At 42.6% G+C, this 19,755-nt stretch overlaps 3 protein-coding genes across 5 annotated transcripts in view; 1 reads left to right on the forward strand and 2 right to left on the reverse strand.

Moving 5' to 3' along the window:
* LOC6534141 (echinoderm microtubule-associated protein-like CG42247) overlaps positions 1–15,487 on the forward strand; it is a 42,057-nt gene extending 26,570 nt beyond the window's left edge. For all 3 annotated transcript variants that reach the window (XM_002094789.3, XM_039373991.2, XM_039373992.1), the window contains 10 exons: positions 3,985–4,179; positions 11,706–11,822; positions 12,066–12,454; positions 12,517–12,666; positions 12,718–12,889; positions 12,952–13,047; positions 13,116–13,514; positions 13,574–13,991; positions 14,066–14,462; positions 14,541–15,487. In XM_002094789.3, the coding sequence (XP_002094825.3) occupies positions 3,985–4,179; positions 11,706–11,822; positions 12,066–12,454; positions 12,517–12,666; positions 12,718–12,889; positions 12,952–13,047; positions 13,116–13,514; positions 13,574–13,991; positions 14,066–14,462; positions 14,541–14,694 (2,487 nt within the window). In that variant the 3' untranslated portion in view covers positions 14,695–15,487. The remainder of the gene's footprint in view (positions 1–3,984; positions 4,180–11,705; positions 11,823–12,065; positions 12,455–12,516; positions 12,667–12,717; positions 12,890–12,951; positions 13,048–13,115; positions 13,515–13,573; positions 13,992–14,065; positions 14,463–14,540) is intronic.
* Positions 15,488–16,228: 741 nt separating this feature from the next.
* LOC6534142 lies at positions 16,229–16,853 on the reverse strand. Its single transcript, XM_002094790.4, has one exon. It carries the CDS (start codon positions 16,792–16,794, stop codon positions 16,555–16,557), a length of 240 nt encoding a protein of 79 aa, XP_002094826.1. The 5' UTR covers positions 16,795–16,853; the 3' UTR covers positions 16,229–16,554.
* Positions 16,854–18,748: 1,895 nt separating this feature from the next.
* LOC6534143 lies at positions 18,749–19,381 on the reverse strand. Its single transcript, XM_002094791.4, has one exon. The coding sequence runs from the start codon at positions 19,311–19,313 to the stop codon at positions 19,074–19,076; it is 240 nt and encodes a 79-aa protein (XP_002094827.1). The 5' UTR covers positions 19,314–19,381; the 3' UTR covers positions 18,749–19,073.
* Between the last annotated feature and the right edge of the window lie 374 nt (positions 19,382–19,755).

The following is a 19,755-nucleotide window of genomic DNA, read 5'->3' on the forward strand; positions in this document are numbered from 1 at the left end:
GGCATTTTCCAAATAATTTTTCATCATTTCCCAATCCCAATCTAATCCAAACAAAACCTGCTAAGGTGTGAAACAGTAAATGTTACGTGAACGCCTGGCAAAACACATAAAATTGACCGTAAATTTTAAAACCCATTTAGCATTAGCCGAGCGCGAGAATCTCTGGGGTTCCCGAGCAGGCATAAATGTCAATATGTATTTATATGTTTACCAGTTTGTTGGGCAAACTATTTTATATGTTTACGCCAAAACAAAAACCAATCTTACTCCAACGCCAGCAACCGATAATAATCATAAAGATTGCCGGGGGGGTGAAAGTAAACGGAGTGGGACTGCGGCTTAAATATGCGTAAAATGCGGCATCTTAAGCTGCCACTTAGATGCTGCTACGTCCCCAAAAGGCGCCAAATCCTCGACCCCCCCAACAACCCCCCCCTTTTTAAGGGTCCCGGCTTTGGATTCACTGAATTTTCTGCGAGGCTGCACGTCAAACGTAGAAAGGGCTTTGAAGTTGCGCTTAGATTTTGCTGGCCCCTTTGTATTGAATTGGTGGCCTCTTCCAACTTGCTTAAAGTTTAATTGAGCGCGTAATTTAAGCTTTTGCCGAGCTGCCCCGCTCGCCACTCTGGTGCTTATATTAGTTGCTAAGTGGCAGGACCAACCCCCCAAAGTCCACTGCCCTGCTCCCCAAAGGGAGCTGAGCTCCCTTTTCCCACTAGTCTAGACCAATTTTAAAGCCAATCTCCAACCCCTGGTCAAAAATGTAAAACAGGGCTCCCTCTTTTGCTCAAATAAATAAAACATTATGCGGCCAATTCGGGTTTTCAATTTAATGCATTTTTTCATGTGTGCCTAGACTAACAAATCGCTGAGCGAACAAATCTGTGTCGAATCAAAAAACCAGTTTGAATTAAGCGAAGCGCAGCTCCTTTTTTTGGGTCGCATCTGTAAATACCTTAAAATATTCTGCAATACAAAAAAAATCCGCTTGTACAAAAAATCAGAAATATTAATAATCCAGGTCATCTGGCACAGTGTTTATTGCAGTTTTAATATAATTTGTATACTTTAAAGAACTTTTATATGAATGCCATGTATTAAGTTTTACTTTTAGGGCCAAAATAAATTTCAAATGTTCCCAGTAGTTGCGTCGCCCTAGTATTGAACTTTAAATGAAACGATGCTTTGAAGTTGCCAACAAAAGCTCGTTCATTTGGATAAGCCTTGAATAATTAAAAGTTAGTTGCAAAATTCTGAAAGCGATAATCGCATTACCACCAATAAATAATTATAAAATTTGATTAAATATATGGCATTAGCTAGGAAGCCATAGCCGAATATTGAGGATAAATGCGTTGATAGCCAGAATTGATTTACTCCCATTTCATTTAAATCACCGCAGGAGGAGACTGTTTGCATGCTATCAAAATATATTCATTCCCGATTTTAGCAGGCGGCAAAAACGCCATATATTTATTATTATGTTTTGGCGGAATTTTAATTGATTTTTGCCAAGGGAGAGTGGAAAATTTCCGAACCCGTCATGCGAGAGCAGCAACAACAATCATTGACACGTGCAATGAGTTTTCCGGCTTTCCACTGGCACGAGAGCCAAATCTCGACACACAGAAGCACACAGATACGCACCAACACAATCGTCGAGTGGGGCATATTTGGATTTCTGCATTTTTGTTGAATTTCAATTAAAAGCCTTGATTTTGATGGCAACCTTGTGCACATGCTGGGCCCTACCGACCCGCATTTCTATGCGGCTTTCAAGTGTGTTGGACCCCAGAAAACAATATTGGGGTCAGTTGGGGGTTTCTGTTCTGGTATTATGGTGCTCTGGTGTTCTGGTGTTCTGGTGTTCTGGTGTTCTGGTGGTTCCACCCACAAAGCAAATGTAAAATTGCCAGCTGAGGAATTGTGTTAAAAACGAATTTACATTAATTTCAGTCTCCACTTTTTGTTTCGTCCTTTCGGCCCCCGTTTTCGGTCTGCAATAATTGTATACTCGTATATATCCCATCCACCTTTGCGCGCCAAAGGAAAGCAGGCAATAGCAATGGCATTGGCATTGGGGCTCAAAAGGAGGAGCTGTGCGGAGAAAAGGAGAATTAAATTGAAAATCCATCGAAGCCGAATGTGGAATTAAAATTGAATTTTCACCTACGGATCAAACGAAATGAAACGAAACGAATCGAGACGAAACGAACCACACCGAGATGTTGCAGGAAGACGAAAAACAATTAAAATTAAACAATTTATTTATTTTGAATTATGGCCCCGACTTCTGTTTGTGGCAGGCAGTTGAAATATACGGCAGACCGAGAAATAGCAAAAATGCATTTGTCAAATTGAATGCGATGGCTGAAACCAGTCAATTTAAGGTCACTCCACTACTCTCCACCCAATAAAGTGCAAAAATGCCACATATATTTGTCAAAGCGCTGCAATCTTTGAATGACTGTCGTCTTTTCACCCGGTGGCCACTGGCGATGATTAGGCAAATGGAAAGCTTAGGGAAACTATAAGTACTCGAACTCCTCCTCCGGCATTAGCCACATTGAATCCCAAAAGCAGGGAGTCTGAGCGAAGCAGATTAGGCTGATAATTTATTCGGACTGCGGGCCAACTAATCTCACACTGTCAGTGACTCTAATCATTCAATGAGATGAAAGCAAATGCCAATACACACGCACTCTGCGGCCGACTTCTTTCCAATTTGCTCAAATTGGCTCAACGCCAGCGGATCTGAGATGGTTTCGTGATTATAATCTCAACTCACGAACAGCACTCGAAGTGGTAAAGGTAAAACAGCAGGTTTTCTGATAGAACCTGATAGTAGTAGTATTATTATGTCAAAATTCTTGATTTAAAACTCAGTATTTCTGTTCAATTCAACTAAGGTGTATGTAATGTGTATTGGTTTCTTGTACGAAGTTTTTCAATTAATAATAACCTTAATTAGGTATTTTACTAATGAGGTGATGAATGATTATGACTACATGACTGTATTAAGAAATATGTAAGAAATATATATTTCGGTCCACCTTCCTTATGCCTAAAGCTTTGTGTTTGTAATATGTTTTAAGTATCTTAAGCTTACAAGAATCAGCCCAGCTCATCTCAATCTTATACTATTTCTCACGATCCCAGCCGAAAGCCCAGCATTCTTGATAACCCGAAGCGTTGAAAGGTTGAGGTCTTGGTTCACAAACAGAAACAGCAACAGAAATAGGAATAGGAATCCAAATACCCACCGCATAACCAAGTTCGAGTGTGTGAATCTCGTGGTGCGTGAACTCGAGTGGGTGGATGGAGGTGGAAATGGAGATGGCGATGGAGATTCTCTTGATTTGGGCAGTCGACTGTGACGTGTGTGGGTGCGTGTCCTTGTCCATGTCGACGACGACCACGTCCAAATTCACATCTACATCCATTTCCATGGTCAAGCCAGGTCGGTGCGTGCTGCAAAACAATTTAATTAATTCCAGATTTGCGCGGAATTTTTCACGAAAGCCGCGATGCCAGCAATCTGTAAATGGCATACATACACACGCACAATATTTTGAGAGGGGGAAAGGGATTTTCTGGACAGTGATGTGAAACCGAATACCCGGTTACTAGCAATATTTATTATAATAAAATGTACACGAAATAGTTTGCAAGTAAAGAAATATACGTCAGCTTTTTAAACAAAGATATTAAACTATTTATATATCTGGATTGAGATATAGTTTTCCTTATAAGTGCTCTTGCAAACATAATCTTTTTTTTATATAATTAGGATTAGTTTTACGCTGAAGTGCTGTACCTATCTGATGCACACATATGAGTGAGTTACCATCTCATCTCCGATGCAGGGATAACTAGTCAATGCCAAATATTCAGCCATTCGCACGTACCTTCGCTATTTATTTGTTTCCCCACTTCCACTCACCCATTTTCGCTCTTATATTTTCCGGACGCGGACCCACACAGCCTGCCAGCTACGGCAAGAAGAACGGGATGTGGTATGCATCGCCTGGAAATCAGGGATGGGGCTCCAAGCCCGCCAGTCGGAAGCCCTCAATAATGGAAGCGGATTTGGGCACATTATCGACCACATCAGGCTCGATAAAGCGCAGCGCCGGCCGTGTGATACGCATCATCAATAATTTGGATCATTCGGTGCAGGTGAGTCCTGAATCCTGACAGTCCGGCGGAGGGAGGCGATGGGAGGGGAATGGAGAATGCAGTGGGGTCATTTTCCACCAGCTCCATATCGCATTTATTGTTTCGGCCAGCCCACGTCATCAACAATGCACAAAAACATTTTTTGGTCGAGCGAGTGGCAAGCTGAGGGAGAAGAGAGGAGGGGAGTCTTTCTGGGGAAAATTGCACCTCGTGCCTTGCATTTTCCCAACGATTGCGGCATTTTCGCAATGTTCGCAATTTCGTTTGTATTTGTGCCTGGGCAGCGATGCGTTGTGCAAATGTTTTAATTGTCGCGATTAAAGCGCGCATCGGCCTGCAATATTTATGTAAATTTATGTTTGACTATTGCATTAGAGCGCCGCGTGGCGATGTGGCGATGGGGGGCTGTGGCAGAGGCCTATAAAGTTTATTGAAATTTATGCAAAGTGCTCAATGAAATACGCCAAAGCCAGGCAAATATTTCAAGCAAACAGAGAGCCAGAGAACAGCAAAAAAGTGTTTAAATATTTAAAGCAGAAATGCAGAGGGCTCGGCTCACATGAAGTGGGTAAATATACATATCTATTTGGATGCACCACCTGTCCACGCGAATTGTGAAATGCATTTTGCGGAAGGTGGTTTGCTTTTCCGCTTTTCCGCTCCCCTCCAGTGGGTTGTGCGAAAAAATGCAGGCCAACGCGGAGTCGAGGGCCAAACCGATTCGCTTTTATTTGTATAAATATTTGCCATCAATATTTTATGGTCAGCGGAGTGTATTTATTGTTTTTTTTTTCGGCGACCCGTGACCCAACTGACTTAACTGTCATTAAAGGATTCAACACATAAATAATTTGACACTTTATTTTAACCAACAAGCCGCAGTGGATTGAGGAAACCACTTTGATTTGTTTTTATTGCCCCACTTTGCTGCAATTCTTTGATTGCCCTCGGGGACGTCATTAGTTGCGGTTTCCATTTTTCAAATGCAATTCCACGCTCTTCCGCTCTCCTCTGCCATATTAAAATGTGCATTTTATTTGTGCATTTCCTATTAAAATATATCCCGAGTGTAGTGATTAAACTTTTATAGATCTGCAAAAAATGCGCCACTTTAAAATTCGTTTTCTTTTTTTGGTTTTTTGTTAAGTTCCACAGAAGTGTGCAATTAACCTTTCCTACTTTCGGGGGCTTCGCTCAGCGGCAATCATATGGAAAATCAATTGCCTGTAATTTGTATTTTATTGTATGCAGCCAGGGAGTCGGGCCAACTGCCAACAGCAACAAAATTGAAGCCACGGTCAATTTGGTAATTTCCGCTGACATCCAAAACAAAAACAAGAACCGCTTAAAAATCGGGGAAGGAAAAACTGCAAGGCATTTTAGATTCGGAATTCGAACCTTCTAGCACTCTTTTCGAGCAGAATTTAAGTCTATTCCAGATGCAATTACATTAAATAGTTTAAATATTAATATTTTACCAGTATTGATTTAAAATAAAATATTACAAAAATATTTAAATGCCTGGGTTTCATTCCCCTATAACTTACACTAAATAGAAAATGTAGTCATTTTAGATAAATTATTAAGGACATTATTTGTGGACATGATGAATTAAATGCTTTTTTTGTAATACACACATTCTCTTTAAATTCACATAAATAGGCATAGCTCTATAGCGAATTTAACATTAGGAATATGAAATCAAAGGTGAAAGTTACACGGTAATTTTGCTATAATTTTTGTTAAATTATTTACAAATGGCGCCTTAAATCTACACTACTCTTTGAGAGGGTATAACTAGGGGAGGCCCGGCAAAAAGTTTGCAGTCAGGTGTACGGCCCCATAACTCTTTGGCTCTCTTTGGCTGCGCCACACCCGTACTCGTAATTTATGTTATTATTACGAAAATGCCTTTAAAATATGAATTGGCTTCGGCACTATAGTTTTCCCCAATGCCCCACACCACCACATCACCACCCCCCGCGACCGTTGTCGTAGTAACGTTTTATGGTAATTTTGCTAAGTGCAAGTAACATTTTGTTGGCCCCTTGTTTTTCAGCCGGTCGCGTTGGCGGTGCTGGCATTCGTGCAGTTTTATGAATCAAAAGTACATTTTACGCTGTGGGCGTTTCGGCACCTTTCAGCACGTGGGCTGCAACCTTGGCGAAGGCCACACCTGATCGGGCCAATTAAAGGCTGGTCTGGTCTAGGCCGTGACAGGTACTTTGTGCCGGGGATGTTGGCCAGGCCCAAATCGAATCTCATTAATGGCCAAGACAATGGAAAGAACAGGGCGAGTTGGCGGTGTGTCGAGGAAGTGGCAAAGTGGGCAAGGGGCCGAAAACAAAGGCAGTCGCTTTGCGATTTTCCGAGTTTTCCCCATATTCCACGCCACCCACCAGACAACCCTAATGGAGTTTGCAATGCAAATTTGACCAAAGCACAACCGACAACAAAGGCGATAGAGGAAATTGTAGTAGTCATAGTGTTGAACCCAACCCAAGCCAAGCCAATCCAACCCAGCACGCGCTCATTGACCAAGGCCAAGGACATATGGCTCCTCGTTGGCCCCACGACCGACAACGAAGTCCTGGCGAAAATATATACAAATATATGCTTGGGTATTCCATGCCATGTACTCCATGCCAAAACACCAAAAGTACGGAGTGCTGACGCCGATTGCATTACACGTACTTTACCCCGAACACCGAGTCCTGCGTTTCTGAAATTTACAGCACTCTAGGATGGGAAATATGCAGGATGTAGTTATAATACTCAGTTTCAACACCAGTCCTTTATCACATAATTGGAAATTAGCATACAAGATATTTGCTTATGTTCGTCAGCGTTTATACATAAATTATAAGTGAATAACTATTGCATAACAAAGTCCTTATTTCCACGAAGAATTCAAAAACGCTGTTAACTGCTTCTACTTTTAAATTAGTATCCGAATTGTAAAGCAATGTCTGAAGCTGTTGCCAAACAATAGTTCCAAAATGCTCTGAAAACTTTTATATATTCTAACTGATTTGTTGACACTGTTCACACCACCCACCGCCCACTTTTTGTCTGAGACTGTGTCTGTATTTTGTGTCCCAGTCTGCGAGATTTCCCTTGTTTGTGTTTATTTGTTTTGTTTGTGTCTGGGCTGCACAATTACCACTACAACAGCCACTGCAACTACGTCTACATCAGCATCAGCATCGACATCTATATCTATATCTGTAGCTACTAGCAAGTGTTCGTCGGGTAATGCAATTGAAAGCCGCAATAAAAGGCCATGCATAATGGCAGGCTACTCAATAATGGCGGTGCGCAATATATATCTACATGTATATATCACCCGATGGTATAGTGCTGGGTGCTGGCATAGTCATAGTGCTCGGCTATTTGGCAAACTCAAGTGCAACGTGTCGCATTGCACTTTGTTGTTTGACTTTTTCAACTTGCAGCTTACGTGTTTGACGTACTTGCAGAAACTTTGGGAAACGAGTATTATGTGTTTATAAACACATTTGAATGGGTTGCCCACTGCACAGAGAAAATCTAGTAAAATAAAAGTTGAAAGGAAGGAAAAACAATTTAAAAGTAAACAAATACATATTTTATATCCAATTACTCAGTTATTTTTATTTGAATGAGTGTAAGGATTTACAGATGATTTTCGAGTATTAAACTTATGTTTCTATAACCAAAAACACGCTTTTCTTCACTGTGCACGAATGTCGAGCATGCATAGGGGCTCAATTTTTTTCATAAAGTATACGCCACCGGGCCTTTGAAAGGCGGCCAGCAGGGGGTAAGGGGATGCAAGGGGGGAAAGGGGAACAAGGACAGCAGGCAGCCTCACCTGACATTCTGTGTTCCGTTTGGACTTTCGATGAAGGCAAACAGAAAAAGGCAGAGAATATGTAAGTAAGCTTGAAGCGCAAAAACAACTCAAAGAATGGTTTCAGTTTCCACATCCCAGAAAAACGCCGCACCAGGCGATGGCTTCGATACTGAATTTCCAGGCTTGTAAGGGAATTTTCAATAAATGGCAAAGCTACTTGGAAATATTTTCGAATTGATATGAGCCATGTTTGCCGATGCAGAGGATGAGCCATAATAAAACTAAACTTTCGTCTATCTACTACTAGAAAACTGTATAATTTAAGCATTAACCACTTCCATCATTTAATGGGCTGTGCACTTAACTATTTGTTTATAATTTTAATGCAATGTCCCATTTAAATTGCCGCGTTCCGCACTTTACTCGCTTTCGGCTCTTTGTCGGTATTGTGTGTTTTCATTTAAATTACTTGTGTTCCCTTTATGCAACTCCACGACCGTTGACAACAATAAGGACGACTAACAGCGCTGCAGTTTAACGTCTTTTGTTTTATGCATGTTTGTATTTTATTGGAATTCCTTTGTGTGCACGGAGATGGCAAACTGCAAAAAAAAAGGGGGGAAAGGAAGAAGTTGCCGCAAACGAAAATATTTGGAAAATTTGCATGGTTTTGACGTCACCAAGATTAAATCAACCGTGCAACGGCCGAGCGATTGAATGCCTGAAAAACCAGGACAATTTTCCAGACGAGGAGAAATGCTGACGATTTAAATCACACCAACACACGCTCACTCTTGGACACTCACACATGCACACAGAACGCAGGACGTAGGACGTAGGACACAGGACGTAGGACGTTGGGAAAATGGAGGTCCTGGCCATTTCCTTCCGGCAGCTGCTTGCCAGCTTCTCGTCAACCGATTTCCACCTGCCACCGCTTACGAAAAGTGCACGTAATTGGCTTAACAAACGCCATTTGCTTGGGGTCACGTGATTGCAGCTGGCAACGTAGCCGATAATGTAATTATTTGCTCACATAATTATATTTGTTTGTAGTCCATGTCGGTGGAGCCTTCGCATACTCGTATGCCTCATCAAGGCGTCTTAAGGATGGCTCCCAAGTGCCCATATGCACATCCATACGATACGTACATACATATGTACATACTTGTACTTATGTGTGTATCATGGGGGTGTGCGAAAAGGAAGTTGCAGAGACACATTCATGCATAATTTATGGCACACACATCGATAGTTTGCAGCCTTTGGGGCCTGAAATGCATTGCACTAAATTATTAAAAGCATCTTTTCAGCTTCTGTCCTGTCAATTAATTTTCCAGCAAATTAAGTGACTCTCGATTGCGATGGCGAAAGAAAAGTTTAGGAGAACTTTATCCCCATATGCAGCCAGGAATTTAATACCAAATGGGGCAATAATTTGCCTAATGGATATTGGCTTTATCGCTTTGGAAACTCGAAGCTGCTAAACTATATGACACTTCTCTTAAGTTAAATAAAAAATAAATTATATGGGTTATTCTAAATGAAATACTAGATCTCAAGTTTAATTTATTAAAGTAAAAAATTTAAGTTTCTCTTTTGATATATTTTGTATAGTAATGTTCCAGTGCTCGTAAAAATATGGTACTTTATTAGAAAAGTTAAACGTAGTGTACTGAATTTTCTAAAACCCAAATTTAAGTTTACTCAATAAATATTTTTTAGCTTTAACTCTTCCAATTCCATCCACATCCTTGAATATTTGCCATTTATTTGATGAAAGGCTCAGCTCTTCCATCACCATTTGAATTTGAAAACATTTTTGCCGGACAATTGTGTCGCAGGTGCTGCGCTTTGATAAACCGTAAATAAATTGTGATAAATAGAGGCACAATCCATGGGGTCCGGTGCGGTCCTGCTGGCAATTGGTATACACCTGGACACCATGGAGAACCAGAATCAAAACCGGTCCATCTAACGACCCATAAAAGACATGCGTTTCGGTAGTCGAAATGGTCGTCAGTGTAAATCAAATTGCTAGCCATGAAAAAGGGCTAGAAATGGCAAAGAAAAGAAATAAACTTTTCAGGCCAAGCTGAGAGCGTAAAATGGATTTTTCCTTCTAGCCAAAATGATATTTTGGCTATTGGTAATGAAAACTTGAATAAATTTTATGTTCCCTTCATTATTTTAAGCTGCGCTAAAGCTGAAAATTCTATTAAGTTATTATTTTTAAAGTTCAATGCAAACAAAAAACGGGTGACAAAAAACTTTTCAACAACTGATAGTTTTCGGCCTACTTCGATGATAATTATAATTGATTTACAAATTCACCGAAAAACTTTTAATATTCGGTCAAGCCTAGCAAACAGTCAAATTTCCAACTTTTCGCCAAAAACTTCAAAATGAGCTAGATAAATGCGTGACTTTTTGGGCAGAGAAGAAAAGTTAGAGCCTTGGTTATATGCTTTTTTTTTGCTGTTCCTGTTTGCCGACAATCAGTCCGACCTGGGCGGGAAAATTAAGTGGCAGCAATGTGCGGGGAAAACCACTCAACACGGACATAAAACCATTAAACGGACGCCTTTTTCGAAGCCAAACTAAATACATAAATTAAACCAAGCTCGGCCAGACAACGGCGAAAGTTTATCGTTGTCTCTTTGCTCCAGGATCCAGCATCCAGGACCTCGTCCTTTTTGGCCAAACAAAAACTTCCGTGGCAGCTGCTTTAATTCTGAGCGAGTCCTTATTATAGGAAAACGATGATGGACATGGAGATAGAGGTGGAGGAGCAGCATCCTGGCAGAAGTGAAGAGACAAATTCTTCTTTAACACGCGTGAATAACTGTTATCAAGGCCCTGAAGGTCATTAAAACTCAAGTATTCCACTTGAGAAATAAGCAGGGAAAGCTGAAAAGCCAAAGTCAAGCGCCACCCAACAAATGCAACAAAGCATGGCCTTCACTCTGGGTGGTTTCTCTGGGTGGGTGGGTGGTGCTGTGGTGTGGTTTGGCTGGGTGGGTTGCTTGGGGTGCACCCAATTATGAGCGCCAGAGCTCGAGTGCAACAACAATACGCATATCTACAATGGGGCGCAGGCAAACAATGCTGCCTGCACTGCGAGAAAAGCCAGGTAGATGGGTCAAGCAACTTATAAATGTATGCCAAATATATTTTCTTTAATATCTGTTAGAGTAATGTTCTTGAGGTGTGAGTGTAGATTTGGAAAAGTCCCAGAATTTTCTAAAGTGCTTTCGCATTTTTTTATCGTGATTGCTTTTTGCAACAAATAAAATGTATTAAGCATTAAAGGAAAACGCAAACTGGGTCACTGACTCGATTAGTGGGGCAAGCCGCAAAGGAAAGTGGACGTGGAAGTGGATGTGGATGGGGCTGAGGATGCGGCGAGGACGCAAGTCGACGACAACATATAATTATAAGCATTACTAAAAACCTAGAGGGCATCGGGAAAGTCGGTTCCTCAGGCCGACAAACGGAAGTTGCGTGCCATGGCTAAATTTTTGACCGCGGGTCAAGTGAAATGTGTTGAAAGGGCCGCGTGGCACATGGGCACATACATGTACGCAGTCACTTGCCAGACTAATTACCCGTCCAGATTTAACACGTGATTTTACACATATACAAAACTATATACTCATGCCTCAATCCCCACTGTTTTCTGCCCTTTCAGTGTCGCGTTTTGCTGAACCTACGCACCTCGCAGCCGTTCGAGGAAGTGCTCGAGGATTTGGGTCAAGTGCTGAAAATTAACGGAGCAAAGAAAATGTACACAGGCACTGGCCAGGAGGTATGTACTTCACCAGGGGCAGTGGGCTCTGCTAAATGCACGACCTTGACACGGCCTAATAACTTAATGAAGAACCGAACTTAGCCGACTTGCTAAATTGCTTGACAAATTGCTCTCACGCACGGCGAACGAAAAACAAAAACAAGCAATTTGGCTATTTCACACTTGATCCGAAAGCCAACAATAAACCTTTTTATAAATGGTATACATCTAACTTAACAATAATTCCTCTTTGCCTTTTAGGTTCGCAGCTTTTCCCAGCTGCGAAACGAGTTCGCCGACGTGGACACCTTCTACCTGGCCACGGGAACGGCCCTGATTGCCGGCTCACCCATCCGGCGCTCCAGGTCACGGCCCTCGGTGGTGGCCGCCGCACCCATTTTGCCCACGGATGAGCTGCCCAAGGTGCCGCTGCGAGGAGCCCGTCCGCGCAGCAAGAGCCGCCCGCGGATCCTGTACGCTCCGGAAAGCGAGATCCTGCGGCCGAACGGCGAGTACACGATGCTGGACATCATGAAGGAGGAGCCCACCAAGGTCACAATCCGGGGGCTGCGGCGCACCTTCTATCCGCCCGTTCACCATGCGCCGGCGGACAACTCCCCGCCGGATAAAAAACTGCAGCTCCAATGGGTGTATGTATATCGAACGACCAACTTCCGATTCCGCCATTCCTACAGCGATTTGAATGTTTTAGCCATGGCTACCGCGGCATTGATGCGCGGCGAAATCTCTGGGTTCTGCCCTCCGGAGAACTGCTCTACTACGTGGCCGCCGTGGCCGTGCTCTTTGACCGCGACGAGGATGCCCAGAGGCACTACACTGGACACACCGAGGACATCATGTGGTAAGCAATTAAATTAGGAAGCTTGGAAAAGCTAAATGCCATCTCTTGCAGCATGGATGTGCATCCCTCCAGGGAACTGGTGGCGTCGGGACAGAAAGCTGGACGAGATCGCAAGTCGCAGGCGCACGTCCGCATCTGGAGCACCGAGTCCCTGCAGACGCTCTACGTCTTTGGCATGGGCGAACTGGACAGCGGGGTGACGGCAGTGGCCTTCTCGCAGCTGGTAAGTCATGCCCCCCAGGACATAAACCCAATTAGTGACTAACCAATGGAATTCAACGGCAGAACGGAGGCAGCTACATACTGGCGGTGGACAGTGGACGCGAGAGCATTCTATCGGTGTGGCAGTGGCAGTGGGGTCACCTGCTGGGCAAAGTGGCCGTAAGTCCGCCTAATCCAGCCCACTTAAGCAGCGTCCTAATTCCTATTCTCGCTCGACTCAATTGCAGACCCTGCAGGAGGGACTGTCGGGCGCTGCCTTCCACCCGCTGGACGATAATCTCATCATCACCCATGGACGTGGTCACCTGGCCTTCTGGCACCGGCGCAAGGATGGCTTCTTTGAGCGCACGGACATCGTGAAGCAGCCGTCGCGTTCCCATGTCACCAGTGTGCAGTTCGAGCCGGATGGCGATGTGATCACCGCCGATTCGGATGGCTTCATCACCATCTATTCGGTGGACTCCGATGGCGCCTACTTTGTGCGCACGGAGTTCGAGGCCCACAACAAGGGCATCGGCTGCCTCATCATGCTGGGCGAGGGCACCCTGCTCTCCGGTGGCGAGAAGGATCGCAAGATCGCCGCCTGGGACTCCCTGCAGAACTACAAGAAGATTGCCGATACTAAGGTGGAAATTGTCATCTTATAATGGGGTATAATTTGTATAATTATAATTCGAAATCACAGCTCCCCGAGGCCGCCGGTGGAGTGCGTACCATCTATCCACAGCGTCCAGGACGCAATGACGGGAACATCTACGTGGGCACCACGCGGAACAACATCCTGGAGGGCTCGCTGCAGCGCCGCTTCACCCAGGTGGTCTTTGGCCACGGACGTCAGCTGTGGGGATTGGCAGCCCATCCGGATGACGAGCTGTACGCCACCGCCGGGCACGACAAGCATGTGGCCCTGTGGCGCAAGAACAAGCTCATCTGGACCATTCAAACGGGCTACGAGTGCGTGGCACTGGCATTCCATCCCTTTGGCACCTTGGCCGCCGGCAGCACCGAAGGTCACCTGCTGGTCATCAACTGCGAAAATGGGGCAGTCATGCTGACCCTGAGGGTCTGCGGGTCGCCCCTTAATTGCGTGGCATACAACCAGGGTAAGCAATCAGGGTTAATGAGCAATGGCAATCGTTGTAAATAATCTTTACAATATGTATAAAATGTATTCCAGTTGGCGACATGATAGCCATGGGCTCCCAGAACGGTAGCATTTATCTGTTCCGCGTGTCGCGCGATGGCTTCTCGTACAAGAAGGTGAACAAGATCCGTGGATCACAGCCGCTGACCCACTTGGACTGGAGCATGGACGGCAACTTTGTGCAGACGGTGACCATTGATTTCGATCTGCTCTTCTGGGATGCCAAGTCCTTGTCGCCGGAGCGCAGTCCCATTGCCATGAAGGACGTCAAGTGGCTGACCAACAACTGTACCGTGGGCTTCCTGGTGGCGGGCCAGTGGAGCAATCGCTACTACAGCACCACCAACACCATCGTGGCCACCTGCAGTCGCTCCGCCGCCCACGACATGCTCGCATCCGGTGACGCCGAGGGCTATCTTAGGTTATTCAGGTGAGTTGAGGGAATTGCATGTAGATCTTGGTATGGTAATGTCTTACCTTAAATCGAATGTTATCCCATTTCATGCAGATACCCCTGCATCTCGCCGCGCGCCGAGTTCCACGAGTCGAAGGTGTACTCCGGGATGCTGGCCTGCGTCCGCTTCCTGTGCGGCGACCACACGCTCATCACCGTCGGCGGCACAGATGCGTCCCTGATGGTGTGGGACATTGTCGAGGAATAGCTGAAATGGCCACCGTGGCACCGCACCGCCGCCCAGTACGAGGCCAGTTACTCGGACTACTGGCACCGCCGCGCCTCGAGGGTCTCCTCCACGATCCTCGACAGCGATTCGGTGGACTATCCGTAGTGCTTTGGTACTGGGCTACCAGGGAAATCGGAGATGGGCGGCGAACTGCTTGCTAGACTCAGACGAACTACACAATTGGCCAGCGTTCCGTTTTTGGTTTTAGACGAATATCAATATTCTTATATTAGATAATTGCACCAACTAATACCAGAGAGAAATTCAACGTTTTCGAGAAGTTTTTAAGAAAAGTGAAAAAGAAACACGCACTAGCAACGAGCACCGCAGTCCAGCAATCCTGCAATCCAGCAATTGAAAATTCGGCTTCCACTCAGAAATTGATTCTTCCGTTTCGGTCTTGCCATCTGCATTTGTGTCCCCTGCGCTCCCCATTTGTTTGAGCCCCTCGAACTAACTCTACATGCCACTGGTGGATCTAAAACTATAACCCTAAACGACGAAACCGCATATAAATACTTCATCATCTTCCAGAAAGTTGTCAGATCTCTTTGTCAACTCTTCCGAACAAATGCAGCAAACAAGACAAAAGACAGCAAGTGACAAAAAACAGACATCTCAGATACATCTCACCCGAATCACCTACACGGATAACGAAACCCAAGTGCACTTCCAACATATATACTTATATCGAATGTGTATTGTTACAGCAACTTTTATCATAAGCGTTGAAATAAATAAACAGTTTGAAACGGAGCAAAAAGCCCGCGCAGCTGCTCGCCTATCGATTAATTTGGGAAGGGAAGCGACATCAGCTCATAGTTCCGAAATCAAACTCGATAAGTGGGAAACAACGGCGCCACTGAGCGAAGGTAAGATACCAACTTTTTGAAAATAGGGATTTTATGCAACTAACGGTCATTGGAGGCGTGTTTTGTTTATCTTTTCTTATTTTCTAGTTTAATATACATATTGCGATTTGGAATTTGACCAATAAATACTTATAATAGTAAATTACACCCATAACATATGATAGTTTCAAAACATAACTACTATCGTAATCACTTCAAACATTATTTTAATAAGTGGAAAACTCTTTTTCCCTATTTACAGCTAAAGAACTGCGTTATTTAAAAAGACATAAAACCATATATTTTTTTCCTTTTGTATGCGTTTTATTTTAAGTATTTTATTTTATATTAATATGACTGTTCTTACCCCAAATTTCCATTTCATTTGTTCGCCCTACACGAAGGTGTAGTCTAATAAAACATATGTATCTACCTATTAATACTTGTACTTGTAAGGTGATTAGACCCATAAACATAAACAACGACAGGACAAAATAATCACTTAAAAATAATTAATAGAAAGCGACCATAAATAAAATTCGGTTGGGAAGTTATCAATGAAAAACCTTTAGTATTTGGACACTGTTATATTTTACTATTTTTTTTGTTCAATAAATTATTTAAGCACCTTTAAACCAGTATAGAATATAGAAGACCAAAAGTTGTTTTTTTTCCCCTGGAGGGATTTTTATTCTTAAGCTACTTTTATACCCTAACAAACAAACATGGAAGACAATGATTTTCTTAAAACTATTGGAAGACAATGATTATACTAACTTAGACTACATTAAAGCATTATTGAAGACATTTTAGCAGCTAGTTTGATATGTACAGTTGGCGGAGGCGACGCAGTTTGTCACCTCCAAGGCACACAAGTCAGTCTCGTGTTCTCATCATCACAGTTGGGATTAAAGCCGAAGTGCCGATTTATAGACCTTTTGATCGGGTCACATCACAGATACTCGATGGAGGGGATGTTCCAGAAAACTCAGCACTGAAGGCTGATTGCCTTGGCCTCAAGTTGTTCGTTGAGCCAGTTCTGGTGCTCCTCCTCAGTATTGCAGGAGTAGATGATGTTGGAGACCGGGATCTCCTTTGCAGGCTTCGGGTTCTTGAAGATCTTCTTGATGGTCTTCAGCAGCTTCTTCAGGTTGGTGGAGGCGCCGGTAAGAGATTTCTTCTCTGGCACTCCATTGAAGTTGGAAACGAGAGCGGTTTCGGCGAACATTTTGCAAGATGGTTACTGATGATCTGCTCGGATGGAGAACTGTTGATCGAATGATGCTGTTGGTCTGGCTGCTCGACCTTTTATACCCACAGATTTCGCAACCCTCCCTACCTGCTTGGAAAATTTCAGTGGATAAGGGGATGAAAACCATTTGCAGGTAGAATTAACAGTTCTTTAGGCAATGAGTTGGCTTAAACGAACACAGTAACAACGTAAAGAAAGTTGCAAGCTAGAAATTCATCCGCTTGCTGTACTTTTGCACAATCTATTGCCTACTTGAAGGGCTTGTATGCCAGTTTTCTGACACCTGCCTAATTTAAATAATTTTTGATCTTTCGATAACTATTTCAAGTTGAATAATATTCCGGTAATGTTTGAAAGATGGTTATAGAAGAGTTTATTCTAGAGGGCCATCAGTCAGTATCCAATCTACATTTCGAACTTAGCCCCAAATAAATAAATAATAAACCGGCCTCACTGAAAGTAGATAGAAATATTTGACAAACAATACAACAATATTATATTTATCAACTGTTTGAGCTATTGGACCCCTTATCACTAAGTGTGTGCCTTCCACAAAGGACGTGCTGAGGTTTTTTGAAATGTCTGCAACATATCGAGCGATCAAATCACTGACTAATGTATACATTTTGAAGGGGGGAAACTTAAAAAAATAAATTTTTTGATTTCTTTGGGGGATTAAATCTTTTTTTTTTGGTTAGCAGTGTTATATTTGAAAATTTTTGTGGATAAATAATAATTTGAGGAATCAATCAGAGGCATTGTCTGTCAGCTTTCACTTTTGTAGGATTACTTCAGGTGACAATACTACATTCGGTATGCTAGCAAGCATTTATGTATGTATTAATTTTTTATTTCAATTCGTGTTTCAGGCTTTAAAAAATGTAAGTCATTACATTTCATCACAAAAAAATAATGAAAAATGGATCATTTCAATGGATTAATTTCAACAGTTCTTTTGGAGGTTTAATTAAGTTATATTTAATTTCTTGCCGATTGCAAAAGTTTTAAAACGTAAAATTTGTATACCCGTTACTCGTAGACCTAACGGGTATACTATATTCTCTGAAAAGTATTTAACAAAAAGAAGGAAGCGTTCCGACCATACAAAGTATATATATTCTTGATCAGAATCAATAACCGAGTCGGCCACGTCCGTACGTCCGTCTGTTTGTCCGTTTGTTTGACCGTATGTCTGTCCGTATGCCTTTGATCTCTAGAATGTTGAGCTTAAGCATGCGGCTTTCAGAGACTTATACGACGCCCACAAATCGCCAAAAACTGTCACGCCCACACTTTTGAAAAATGTTTTAATATTTTTTATATTTTTTTTTTATGTCTTGTAAATTTCTATTTGACAAATAACTTTTTGGTACGCCCATAAGTCGCTTAAAACGGACACGCCAAACTTTTGCAAAATTTTTCAACTTTTTTTCATATTATTATTTCTAACAATACTCCAGAATATGTTGAAAATTCTCGTTCGCACTTTCGCTAGCTGAGTAACGGGAATCTGATTAACGGAAAACTTTTTTAAAGTTAATATATAGGTTAGTATACAAAACTTTTGGATGAAATATTAACAGAAAAGAGTCATGTTTGGCAACAAAAATACTGATAAATGAAGTATCTAAATAGTATGCAAATTTCCTATTTTGTCATATTTTTTTTAAACATTTTTATCAATGGCTAGTAAATAGCATTATAACCAAATTTATTTGAGCAGGACCAGTTTGACCAGTCAGTTATCTGCCGCTCAGTATATTATTTTACCAAAAAAAAAGCAGAACCAATTTTAATAAAATTAATATGCGATAAATCTAAATCACCTTGCTCATCTAATATTTATTTGGATTTTCAAATAATATTTAAAAGCCGAAAGACAAATAATTGAACCTATTTATAAACTGGAAGAAGAAATAACACAGTGAAATTTTGTTTTCTTTCCTCAAGGGACTTTTATTCTTAAGCTAGTTTTATACCCTAACAAACAAACATGGAAGACAATGATTTTCTTAAACTAGTGGAAGACAATGATTACACTAACTTAGACTACATTAAAGCATTATTGAAGACATTTTAGCAGCTAGTTTGATATGTACAGTTGGAGGAGGCTACGCAGTTTGTCACCTCCAAGGCACACAAGTCAGTCTCGTGTTCTCATCATCACAGTTGGAATTAAAGCCGAAGTGCCGATTTATAGACCTTTTGATCGGGTCACATCACAGATACTCGATGGAGGGGATGTTCCAGAAAACTCAGCACTGGAGACTGATTGCTTTGGCCTCAAGTTGTTCGTTGAGCCAGTTCTGGTGCTCCTCCTCAGTATTGCAGGAGTAGATGATGTTGGAGACCGGGATCTCCTTTGCAGGCTTCGGGTTCTTGAAGATCTTCTTGATGGTCTTCAGCAGCTTCTTCAGGTTGGTGGAGGCGCCGGTAAGAGATTTCTTCTCTGGCACACCGTTGAAGTTGGAAACGAGAGCGGTTTCGGCGAACATTTTGCAAGATGTTGATGGCTGATGATCTGCTCGGATGGAGAACTGTTGATCGAATGATGCTGTTGGTCGAGCAGCTCGGCCTTTTATACCCGATGGTGGTGCAGGGACTAGGAGGGTCCTTCCCTACCTGCTCTCAGAAATCCCAAGGATGAAGGGGATGAAATGCGTCATCGACGCTGCAGGTAGATAGTTTCGCTTTACGTAGTCAGTAATCAGGAAGGCAACGTATTTTCTGACATCAACTGCTTTCTGATTGTAGCAACTTATCCAAGGGTACTCCAAATTAATTGCAATTACTGCGGGTACTTCTTTGGTTGGTTGAATGAGATTACAAACAAGATCGGTAATGAAAATAAAGAGTCACGACATGAGGCGGATCACATCAATAAAGGATTAGTTTCCCATTTCACAAATTAAGATTACCAATCTTAGAATTCAGCAA

Source organism: Drosophila yakuba, chromosome 3L (assembly GCF_016746365.2).
Source record: "Drosophila yakuba strain Tai18E2 chromosome 3L, Prin_Dyak_Tai18E2_2.1, whole genome shotgun sequence".
Classification (NCBI taxonomy): domain Eukaryota; kingdom Metazoa; phylum Arthropoda; class Insecta; order Diptera; family Drosophilidae; genus Drosophila; species Drosophila yakuba.

Bases quoted from the DNA above. Each gene is read 5' to 3' on its own strand.
- LOC6534142 (XM_002094790.4), bottom strand. From the start codon at position 16,794: ATGTTCGCCGAAACCGCTCTCGTTTCCAACTTCAATGGAGTGCCAGAG.
- LOC6534143 (XM_002094791.4), bottom strand. From the start codon at position 19,313: ATGTTCGCCGAAACCGCTCTCGTTTCCAACTTCAACGGTGTGCCAGAG.